This window comes from Mustela nigripes, chromosome 12 (assembly GCF_022355385.1).
Source record: "Mustela nigripes isolate SB6536 chromosome 12, MUSNIG.SB6536, whole genome shotgun sequence".
Classification (NCBI taxonomy): domain Eukaryota; kingdom Metazoa; phylum Chordata; class Mammalia; order Carnivora; family Mustelidae; genus Mustela; species Mustela nigripes.
The window spans coordinates 64,406,928-64,419,605 of NC_081568.1; the positions used below are offsets into that span (position 1 = coordinate 64,406,928).

Genomic DNA, 12,678 nt, shown 5'->3' on the forward strand with positions numbered 1-12,678 from the left:
TATACTGAAGATGGTCCCATTTATCTAAGTAGTATCTGACTCACTTTAAGTGTTCATAAATAAAAGCAATTATTACAATGAACATGATTACTTTATAATAAAAAAAATCAACAAATTTATTTAAATTATAAGCTTAGGTACTACCTTACATAATAAATAAAAATAATATTACTTCAGAAAAATTAAATACCATGTGCCTTTTTTCCTGGAAATCTTTTTTTTTTTTTTTAAGATTTTATTTATTTATCTGACAGAGATCACAAGTAGGCAGAGAGAAGGGGGGAAGCAAGCTCCCTGCTGAGCAGAGAGCCCAACACAAGTCTTGATCCCAGAACCCTGAGATCATGACCTGAGCCGAAGGCAGAGGCTTTAACCTCTTAAGACATCTTAAATGAGCCATCCAGGTGCCCCTTTTCCCAGAAATCTTAACCTATAAAATACCTCACAATTATACAATTTCAGATTAAATACTTCTAAGTTATGGGAATCAAATAAGACTGAGACATGCAACACTTGCAATCATCTAAGGTATGGTTATATTCAACACGCTGGACCACAGAGAGCTGAGCTGATACTATTATACTTAGAAATATACAGAAAGGCAAGATTAGGGGTGGTAATTCACAGGATGTGATGAACAAGCAGATTCTCTTGGTCAGTAACTCACACTGCACCCAAATCAGTATCTTTCACGTTCTCTTCAAAAAGTAACCAATAGTCCAGGGTGACGCAGCAGAGAATACAAGACATGAACTGAAATTAGGGATATTTCTTAACTATAGTTTTAACACAGAACTTTCACATAAAAAACCCCGTAAGGGACTTATCTTGAATAAAAAATGGTTAATTCTTCTAAGACTATATGTCAACTATACTTCAATTTTGAAAAAAATGGGCAACTCTAGAACTTATTTCCTCAAGTTCCATAAGGAGTCTCAATATCTGAATATGTAAGATGAAACACAAGGTCCATAGCATTGCACTGATTTTTGGACTACATATACCAAAGAATAAGTTGAAACATTAAAAAATGAAAGATTTTTCCCTTCCCTTTCTCCTGAGTATGTGTAACAAAACAGCATACCTGCCAAAATAATAAAGAACATGAAAAGCATAGAGAATTAAGTAGATAAGAGAAAGAAAAACGAACCCAACAACTTTAACTTTGAGGAAGAGTGATCCGTTTTTCCTGTACTGTACTGTACAGGATTACAAAACTACCATGCAAAGAAAAGAGTTTGATAAATCCTGATAAGTTTTACCTGTGTCTTGCCCTATCAGCCCATTGCAGTACATGGCATGTCGTTCAATCTTTGTGGGTGGGAAGCCTTGGTCACATAGCGGGCAGGAGACCTGGGTACTGGATGAGATGGTAGAAATAGGTATTTCCTTCTCAGCATTTCCCCTGTTACCAACCTGAAGAAAATAATAAATGGCAACTGTAACACTTTACTTTATAAAATACCTTTTCCCTCAAAGAACTGCAAGAGATTCCATCCCATATTTCATTTACTTTCAAAGAGACAATACTGAGGCACCTGGGTGGCTCAGTAGATTAAGCCTCCGACTCTTGATTTTGGCTCAGGTCCTGATCTCAGGGTGGTGACACTGAGCCCCACATCAGGCTCCATGCTGAGCACAGAGAAGATTCTCTCTCTCTCTGCCCTGCTCTGCCGAGCCTGATCCACCCCCACTGCATGCTCTCTCTCTCTCTCCCGCTCTTGAAAAAAAAAAAAAAATCAGTTTGCCAAATTCAGATCTGAAGATTGGGAGATACACTAATATACTTAATAGTTATTCAGAACCTGTATACTATATGCTAAACATTCTGCATGTAATACTCATTTAATCCTCATAGTAATCTTACAAACTATTAACATAACCTTTCCTGCACATGAAGAAAGTATTGCCCAAAACAGTAAAGCAATTTGCCCAAAGTTACATAACAAATAGGAAGCAGAGCTGAAATTCAAATCAAGGACTATTTAGCTCCAAAACCTGAAGGCATTCCTCTTTATCAAGATCTTTATCAGCGGGGCGCCTGGGTGGCTCAATGGGTTAAGCCTCTGCCCTCAGCTCAGGTCATGATCTCAGGGTCCTGGGATCAAGACCCTCATCAGGCTCTCTGCTCAGCAGGGAGCCCTCTTTCCCCCACCTCTCTCTGCCCACCTCTCTGCCTACTTGTGATCTCTCTATCAAATAAATAAATAAAATCTTAAAAAAAAAAAAAAGATCAGTTTGTTGTGTCTGCTGTGTTCCAAACAATCTATGTATCAACAGCATCTCAAAGAAACTTTTTCAATCTCCTAAAAGAACTGTGAGCATTCCAAGTGTGAGCATTCCAAGTGACTTCAGACATAAGGAATTAGGAAACAAGAGTTCTTTTTTTTTTCTGCTCATTTTTTAAAAATATTAACCTTTTTTTAAAATTTTTTATAAACATATAATGTATTTTTATCCCCAGGGGGTACAGGTCTGTGAATCGCCAAGTTTACACACTTCACAGCACTCACCATAGCACATACCCTCCCCAATGTCCATAACCTCACCCCCCCTCTCCCAACCCCCTCCCCCCAGCAACCCTCAGTTTGTTTTGTGAGATTAAGAGTCACTTATGGTTTGTATCCCTCCCAATCCTATCTAGGAAACAAAAGAGTTCTAAGCAAAAGTAGCACAACTAAAATTTAAGACCTAGACCTCAGCTTAGACCAATAAGACATACCACCTCTTCTGTTTTATCTGTGACTTTTAGATTAAAAGAGGAAACAGAACAGAACTAAGACCCAACTATTTAAGCAGACTCAAAAGTCCTTAAGACAATTCTGCAGAAGCCATTCTTACACCTTCTCTCTCTTATTCCTCTCAGTGTTTTATAATCACCATTTTTCTTACAGTTCCCAGTGTCTGAGAGGCAGTTTTATTTTACCTTTACAGGTCAGAGCCAAGAACTCTGCAGTGATTAATTCAACAGTGTGCGTGAGCACTGCAGCACTACTGCCTAACACTTGCTTCAAAGGACAGCATGTCCTAACCAATCAATGTGAAACTGTCCCACACAGCCACTGCTTCCATTTAAGAGCAAAGAACACCTGGACTATTATTATGCCTTACTACGGGGAAAAAATAAACCCTCTTCTGGTACAAGAACAAAACAAGACCAAAACTGCATGGGTAGATAATTTGAACTCTGAGGCAACAGGAGGGCTTTGGTTTTGTTTTTTGTTTTTGTTGTTGTTTAGGCCATCCCTAAAATCTACTGCTTGTGAATGTAATCCAACAGAGGGAAACAGACCATCTAAATACCAAGTCAAACAGTTTCTACAACTACCAGAAAATGTCGTTTTTCAACCCACCTGCCTTTTACTTAAAAAGACATATTCTGAAAGGGGAAAAGAAGAAAGATGAAATAAGAACTAATAGTGCTTGAGTTTGTTATCCATACCAGGATTGGCTAGGCATTTTCCATACCCATCACTCACAACAATCCAACTGGCAGAGGGATCACTGGATCTAGTATTACAGAAGAGGAAATTGATATTTATATAAAAGGTAAAGTAACCTGCTGATCACAAAGTTAGTAAATATACAATCTAGACTTGAACCCAAGATTCTGCAGTATCAAAACTTCAGTATTTCTATTTTAGCAAATTGTGGCAAAAGCAAAAAAAGCATCCTCTCTACTTTGTTGCTGACCCTGCCAGATTTTGGAAGACTATCTGATTCTATTATCCTTCTCTAGAAGGTGGAGAGAGCCAAGTGTGTCTGGAAGTTCTAGGTGTTATTTATTCCAAGCTTAGTCACTCAGCTTCTCACAAACCCCGCTTCTTCTGTTCATAAATCTTACAAGGCAAAGCTGTCTTGGGCATGCAAAGCCATTTGAACAGAGGGGAGAAAAATCAATATACCCTAAAATTTGCAAGTAGTCTTGAGTTACTGAAAGTTAATGGCAACTGAGCAGTTACTTGGCATTCTAAAGTTCGCTAAGCACAGAAATGTTGTATGACATGAATGTCACTGGTGCTCACACCCAACACTCTACTCCTTTGTATTCATTACCAGCTCCAAAAAATGCATGGAATGTACCTTCAACTATTAATGTATTCAAGAGGGAGTAGTCTATTATTGTCTTAGTGTGAATACAAGACCAGTTCCAATCACATTCATAGACAACTGAGAGGTTCTGAACATTTTTACATAAAGTAAGATTTTTTTCAGCATCATTTAAAAGTTCTATTTAAATATTAACTACAATGGACTTCAAGAGGAAAAAATATAAGCGAAGCAGCTTTTATTAGGACTGTGCAGTCAGGGATTCAGTCTCTGAAGAACTGCTTCTACTTCTTTTAAAATATTATACAGCCATTTCTCAAAAGAGATACTTGGACACAGAATCTTGATCTCTTAGAGGTTGGTCCTTACCTTCTGGCCTCAAAAGAAACCTCACCTAAATAAATGAACTGGGTGAAAATAAAAGTTATGTCCTACAAATCACCAGTCCTGACCCTTCCCCACCCAGTTTGTGTGCAGCTTAGAAAGCTCTTTAGATCTTTCCCCTCTTTCCATAAGACTCAACACAGTTTACTTAAAAACCACTGGCTAAACCAACTGTTTGATTCTGAATAACTTCTATTAACTTTTCTAAAAAAAGAATATCTCCAACCAAGGGATTATCTCAGGCAAGATATTCAGAAAATATTATTTTCAAAAGAACCTGACCACTGCAGGAAATCAAATCAAGAAGGATTACAGTTCTGCCATGCTATTCCAAATAACTCAAATACTGTTGAGCAATTCTCTGTCATTAGTAAGCTAATATCACTGAATAGCCACAATATATTACAAAGCAGTAAAATAATAACTGGTTCCACATGCATACTACTTCTTGTGCCAAATCTTTGCTATGCATTTCATATTCTCTAATCTTTAAAACAACCCAGTAAAATAGATTACTTTTTGTCTCCACTTTACATATGAAGAACTGAAATTCAGAAAAGCATTCCTCTTCTATGCTTCCCTAATGCCCTCTGTCATTATATTTGTCAGAAACATTGTAAGTATCTATGTGTCTGTCTCCTCCTTTACCAGGATCCTCTGAGGGCAGGCACTGTTTTGCTGTTGTTGATCTTTATACCTCAAGAGTCTAAAATGAACAACCGGCATACAGTACATAAACTATAATATCTTTCAAATATATGAAATGAATAAAACAATTAATTTATTTGCCCAAGCTCACAAAATTAAGTGATAGGGTTGGGATTCTTCTAATTCTAATGCTCAAGCTCCTTGTACTACACCAAACCACCTTCCGATGAACAAGAAATTTTAGGACAAATGACCCTATATACAGACTCCAAGAGCAAGAGTCTACACCCACTATACTATCTTTGTGCTCATAAAATATTCAGATTCTACCTTTCTAATAAGTGACGTGTAACTAAGTGGTGATTACTCAATGACTTAAAAACTATAGTATCTCTAACATCTTTTAATGGATACAGAATTCTAAGACTATTAACAGACATCCATAGATACCAGCAAACAGCAACAATGAAAGGAGGACATTCAATGTGAGAAAGGTCATATAATTCCATCCCTTTGATGTGTAGTGGTGCAGACATATACACTATAAATTCTAAATAGGGTTCATGCTCTTTGCCCCAAACAAAGAACAGTCTCCTTTGCAGTCATGGATGGATAAGAAATCAGCCTTCATTAACAAAAGGATTGTAGGGTTCTTCTGTAGTTAGTTCTGTTCCCTATCACCATTTAGAAGTTTCTGCTCCCTCCCTGGAAGCCATTTTAACATTATCCAGCAGGATATGTCCTCAGTCACTCTGTTGCAGGAAGTGTCACCATCCTCCCTACCACCATTGGCATCAGAGAATCTTGGTCTGTCAGTTGTGTCAGATCAAGTTCCAAGGAACCAAGCAGTGTGCATGATTCATGAAAGCAGAATTTCTACCCAGTTACCTGCAATGCAGAGACTAGGCAAGGGATCTACCTTCTATTATAAAACTGTTTTCAAAAAACCTAGAGTATAAAAAGGAATAAGAGAATGAAACCTCTATTTTTAAATGCTCAGGGTAAGATAACATACACAAATATAACCAAAATATTTATTTCCACAGAAAAATTTAATTCTCAGGCTGCTTTTCAGAACAAGAAATTTGAAAAATTCTGAATTCTTTTTTAAAATTCTTGGTAAACTATTGTGTAAGTCTCAACATGATATATATATACTGAGAATCTCAATCAGAGGTATGAACTTTAACAACCACCTTTATGGATGATGGCAGATATGTGAAACTGGAAAGGTAAAAAAGCCAATAAAAATCCAGTTATTTTTTCCTGCTGCTATCCTGATTGCATTTCTGATACCATGCAGAAATTAGAGCTGAAAGTTATGTATAATATAAATATAGTGACTTTTTCCAAGATTGTTCATTTCTGTTACTTATCAGTAATGTAAAAGAAAATATCACAGACTCTGGAGATAGATCCAGGTTCAAATTATTAGCATTTTGAGTATGAATGAATGACAAACATTCTAAGCCTCTGTTTCCCCCATGTGTAACAGAAATAATAAAGCACATTAAGAAATCAAGCAATGATAACTACTCCTATTTTTAGAAACAGTTGCTCAACCGAAATTAACTGTAGTGCTGAGCTGAACTTAACTGTAATAATCTCTGACATAATCACCTCCAAAACTACAATCTTTTGTCACCTAAATCTTTTCAGCCGAGAGAGAGGAATATCAGTAGAAAGAAAATACTAAGAAAAATTGTGCAGAATATTCACCTCCTTATCTGCCATTATTATTCTTACTTCATCCAGGATCTCTCTGCTACCTGAAGAGACTTCTTTTTCCAAGTCAAACGTTTCAGGAGAACTTAGCTGTGTCTCTGTAATTTATAAAATTAAAAAGTAATTTTCATTTTGTATTTTCATAGTTAAAAAAACAAATACCTATTCCCCCTAAGTTTATAGTGATTAATACTGACTGCAGTGGTAATACAGATCAGTCTGATTCTTCTTAAAGCTTTACTAAGGCATAATGTATATATAGAACAATTCATCAATTTTCAGTATGGGCAAATGTATATAATCTATACATGGTAACTTTTTTTTTTTTTTGCGATACCCATGTATAGTATCATACCACATAATAATCGCAATCAAGATATAAAGTATTGGGGCGCCTGGGTGGCTCAGTGGTTTGGGCTGCTGCCTTCGGCTCGGGTCATGATCTCAGGGTCCTGGGATCGAGCCCCACATTGGGCTCCCTGCTCCGCAGGAAGCCTGCTTCCCTCTCTCTCTCTCTCTCTCTGCCTACTTGTGATCTCTGTCTGTCAAATAAATAAATAAAATCTTTTAAAAAAAAAGATATAAAATATTTCTGGGGTGTCTGGGTGGCTCAGTTAGATATCTGACTCTTGATTTCAACTGAGGTCATAATCTCGGAGTCCTGAGATGGAGCCCTGAGTCAAGCTGGGTTCTGGGTGTGGAATCTGCTTAAGATTCTCTCCATCTCCCTCTGTCCCTCCTCTCAATCCCTCCAACGCCCCCCTTAAAAAAATAAAACATTTCTAAGCACCCTCCCAAAATTCTTATGTATCCCTTTGCAGTGAACTCCCCACTGCTTGGCTCCTTGCAATGACCAATCTACTTTACATTCCTATAGTTTTCCCTTTTCTACAACATTACATAAATGAAATCATACAATGTGCCATCTTTTGTGTCTGACTTCTTTCCTTTAGTATAATGTGTTTGAAAAGTAACCATGCTGTTACATATCAATAGTTCACTCTTTTTTAATGCTGAGTAGTAGTATTCCACTGTATGCAAGTATCACAATTTGTCCATTCACTAGTTAATCCATCTGACTTCTTTTCAGCATAATTTGGGTTTTAAAGCATATTTATTTTGACAGAAAACAAAAACATGCCAATGTTAGTTCTAAAGTTAAAGGGATGATTAGAGAAGACAGAAAATTGGGAGAAGAAATAGAAAATACAACCTAAACAAAGATATGCCTTTCTTTAATACATTCTTTAGGCGGCATCTATTCATTCAACATTAACTCAACAAATATTTATGAATAAATTCCAGGCACTATACAGACTGCAAGTAATAAGGAGATGTAAGATGGTGTCCTTCATAGTCTAGTTCAGGAGTCAGCAAACTACAGCTCATGACCCAAAGCCAGCCACCTTCCTGTTTTGGTAAATAAAAGTATTATTGGAACACAGCCACACCCATTTTCCCCTGTATTCTATGGCTGCTTTTGTGCTAAAATGGCAGCTGAGTAGTTTCAGTGGCACAGCTGAGTCATTTAGCCCACAAAACCTAATATATCTATCTAGTCTTTTACAGAAAAAGTCTGTCAACTTCTGGTCTAGCCACCCATCATGTAATATAACAAAAGAACAAGGGCACTTTGGTGGCACAGTCGGTTAAGACACCAATTCCTGGTTTCAGCTCAGGTTGTGATCTCAGAGTCATGGGATCAAGTCTCACATGCGGAGTCTGCTTAGCATTTTCCCTCCCTCTCCCTCTGCTCCAGTGTTCTACTCATGCTCACTCTCTAAAATAAATAAAATAAATCTTAAAAAAAAAAAAAAAAAAAGAACAGTAATTCTATGTCAAAGAAGGACAACTTCTTTGGAAAAGAAAGTTATCTCAGCCTTGGCAGAAAAAGGCTTACAGTGCGTAAACTTCAAAGTTGTCTTTGTCAGGAACACCTCTACTTGCTACAGGAGATGCTGCCTAATTCAAGAATCACTTAATAAAACTAATTTAAAAAAAAAAAAAACTTTTTTGTCAAGTTTCCCTGAGATATTACCAAAAAAGACATTTAGTCTCTTAGAAAATAAGAGCTATTCATTGTCTGTACTACTGTAATAATAAAAAGTCTTTAATTAAACTTTCTGTGAATAGCTGAAATAGTCAACTATAAAAAAAAGAGAACATTAGCTCCTTAGAAATAAATAATACTAAGAGCATACACACGGTGGGCATAAGGCTATAATTCTGTTTCTTCAACAAAGTGAGTAAAAAAAGATGCTATAATTTTGAGTATCAGATCCCTGGAACTTTCAGAAATCTAAGACAAAACAAAATAGAGAAATGGACTACTATACTCAATCTGCAATTCATCTATTTAGAACACACTGAAAACTCAAGTTGTCTGGAAAATTTAGATGGCATAGCTTCTAAATTTTATATTTACAAAGAGATTCAGGAGTCTGGCTTCATGGAGAAGTAGTTACACTTTCTCAGCAAAAGGAACAGTAATGTTATGGAAACCTTTTGCAATCTCATTTAGGAGTGGTTTTTGTCAGCAAACAGTTGGACTAATTTAATTCGCAAGCTAATGACAGCAATTCATGATCATAAAAGATATCTAACCTCAGTCCTGAAGGGCCTGCTTTTCCCCCTCTCACCAACTAGGGCTTTCAAAATTATTGTATTCACAGGTTCCTCCTGCAAAATCCCTGGGCAACGTCACATGCCATCATCTTAAACAAATTGAGTGACTTCCTAACAGGATGGCATAAGTCAGCAATCCAAGATGGGCAGGTGGTCAGAGGTAGGGGACAGTCAGCTGTGGGAGTTGTAAAAGATAGCAAAGCATTCTTGAGTGCTCCTGCCAAAATCAAAACACTTGGTAGTGAGGTCTCTTAATGGATATCATCAAGCAGTTAATTCAAATATATTTTATATGAATAAAGAAACCCACTTTCAATAGAAAGCAACATAATTAAACTTAAAAATAAGTAAAGAAAGGCCTTTTATGATATGCTGCCAAATGTTTATAAATGTTCATAGGTCTTTCCTAAAATAATGTGTAAACTAAGTTTAAGTCTCCATAGGAAAAAAAAAAAAAAACTGAAAGAAACCAAAATAAGAAAACTATGAGTCTCTCTGACCCTGACAGGTAGGTTATATGAGACCCAAGAGAAACTAGGTATGACTTATGGTAACATGTGTACAATATGTACTGCCTAAAGAGTTCAAATATTGATAGGAAGTCCCTTAATCTCATACGAATGAGGTTACTGATTCAATTGGCCTCACTTTTAAGAAGAGCAAAAAAAGGAAATATAAGCTAAAACAAAATCCTTAAAAAGTAATGGTTCATATCACAACATAATTCTTCATATTATACAATGATTCAGCTCCAGAGTTCCCTTAGATAATGGGTATCTTAGTTTATTTAAAATTATTTTGTGTGGTGGTGCCTGGGTATGGCTCTGTCAGTTAAGTGTCTCCCTCTGGCTCAGGTCATGATCTCAAGGTCCTGGGAGGTTGCCCAGCCAGGAGTCCACTTCTCCCACTCTCTGCCCCACCCCCCACCCCTGCTCATGTACTCTTTCACTCTCTCTCTCAAATAAATAAATAAATAAAATCTTTTTAAAAAATTATTTTGTGAGGGCATCTACGTGGCTCAGTTAAGTGTCTGATTTTGGCTCAAGTCATGATCTCTGGGTTGTGGGACTGAGCCCCGAAGAGTCAAGCCCCACATCAAGCCCCTCATTGGGTTCCACACTCAAAAGAGTCTGCTGAAATTCTTTCCCTTGCCCTTCCCCCTCTCAAATAAATAAATCTTTTTTTAAAAATTTATTTATTTATTTGACATAGAGAGAGACAGCGAGAGTAGGAACACAAGCAGGGGGAGTGGCAGAAGGAGAAGCAGGCTTCCTGCTAAGCAGGGAGCCTGATGTGGAGCTTGATCCCAGAATACCTGAGCTGAAGGCAGATGCTTAATAACTGAGCCACCCAAGTGACCCTCAAATAAATAAATCTTAGAATAAATAAAATCCCATTAGCAAATTTTTTTTAATTTTAATAAAATCTTGTTGTAATTAAAACAAAAAAAATTTTTTTATGTCAAAATCTATTCATGTGCAACATGGAATGAACGTCTCTTATACCTAAAGTACGGAACACAAGTCTTTTCATCTCTACAATTAACAAAAGGCAAAGTGTGGTACTTAATCAGGTTAAATGCCTTATCTGAGATTAAAAATAAGTCAATGACAGAACTGTGCACAAAATTCAATTTCTAGACTCCCTCTGCTATAAGGAGTGAATGGCAATGTAAAACTAGAAAAATCTGCTTAATGACAGGCATATTTGAAGACAGTCCAATCTGGAGAACCCATCAACCAAAATATAGAGTCCTCTTGCCTCTGACTGTACAGTTAAGTGCTACTCCTGATGCTTTGCTGCCATCTCTGAGGAGGCTGGTAAGCAAATGAGGAAACAAAGCATATTAATCTCAAAACTAAAACATCCGAGAAAAGACTAAGAATCAGAGCTAATGTCCATTTAAAAAGTGTGTGTGTGTTTATGTATATATATGTGTACATGAATATATGTGGAGGAGATACACACACATCAATCACAATAAACCTCCGGAAAGTGGGTTGGAAAAGCCAGAAAAATTAATAGGCACAAAAAGGTAGATAGCTAGGGATCAGAAATTCAGTTAAGATCAGTGAGTTGCTTACCAGGACACACAGTGATTTCCTCTGCAGAACTCTCTGGCATAAGGACTAAACTCCTCTTACTGGTCAAAGCAGCAATGCTGAAAAAGAACCAAACCCCAAGTGAATCCCAGTATAATAAATCAGAACACAGAGCCAAAAGCAATGGTGAGTCATTTACAAAGCCACAGGTAATCTGATACCTGCTGTCCAATACCACAAAATCACAACAGGGAAGAAAGGAATTGATAGTGAATACTCCAGGCCAGAAATGGAGAAAATAAACATGCTTACAACTCTGGTTCCAGCGAAATCACTGAATCCAAAGAATCCCCTTTTTGAGTCTTTACAAAGGAAAGTTGAAGGGTAAGGACTATCTGTGAACACCCTAGAAGACAGAAATTCCACTCCCATATAAGAATGTCAATGGCGGGGGGCTGGGTGGCTCAGTGGGTTAAGCCACTGCCTTTGGCTCAGGTCATGATCTCAGGGTCCTGGGATTGAGTCCCACATCGGGCTCTCTGCTCAGCAGGGAGCCTGCTTCCCTCTCTCTCTGCCTGTCTCTTTGTCTACTGTGATCTCTCTCTGTCAAATAAATAAATAAAATCTTAAAAAAAAAAAAGAAAGAATGTCAACAGGGGGCACCTACGTGGCTAAGTAGGTTAGACATCTGACTCTTGGTTTCAACTCAGGTCATGATCTCAAACGGGTTGTAGGACTGAGCCCTGCATTGGGCTCCCTGCTCAGTGGGGTGTCTGTGCTTAAGATTCTCTCCCTCTGCCCCTTGCCCTGTGCACACACTCAAGTGTGCTCTTTCTCTCTCTCAAATAAATAAATACATCTTTAGAGAGAGAGAGAAAAAAAAAAGAATGTCCATTGTGTTTTATAGCCTCCATCTCAGCCTTCTGAAGGTTAGAGATTTATAAACTCCTAAGAGAAAATATGGAGATTCTCTTGACAACACACTCGCTTTCCCTCACCTTGCAGTTCAATTTTCTCTTTATCTCAAGATGTGGCTTTCCAAGCAACAAAAAGATACAATTCCAAATTGCCCTACAGCAAAACCTGCCCATACAAGTTAAATATCTCTTCTGAGAGTAACATAATTATGTACTGCTCCCATCATCCAACCTTTTAGTTTACCCTGCCTGTTCATGGAGTGCAATCTCTTCCTGACACAGGAACA

General features: G+C 37.4%; 1 protein-coding gene across 3 annotated transcripts in view; it reads right to left on the reverse strand.

Annotated features, from left to right (window-relative positions):
- Positions 1–12,678, reverse strand: part of UIMC1 (ubiquitin interaction motif containing 1) — a 171,885-nt gene that overhangs the window by 34,009 nt on the left and 125,198 nt on the right. For all 3 annotated transcript variants that reach the window (XM_059417437.1, XM_059417439.1, XM_059417438.1), the window contains 3 exons: positions 11,517–11,593; positions 6,802–6,905; positions 1,263–1,416 (listed from right to left, as the gene is read on the reverse strand). In XM_059417437.1, the coding sequence (XP_059273420.1) occupies positions 1,263–1,416; positions 6,802–6,905; positions 11,517–11,593 (335 nt within the window). The remainder of the gene's footprint in view (positions 1–1,262; positions 1,417–6,801; positions 6,906–11,516; positions 11,594–12,678) is intronic.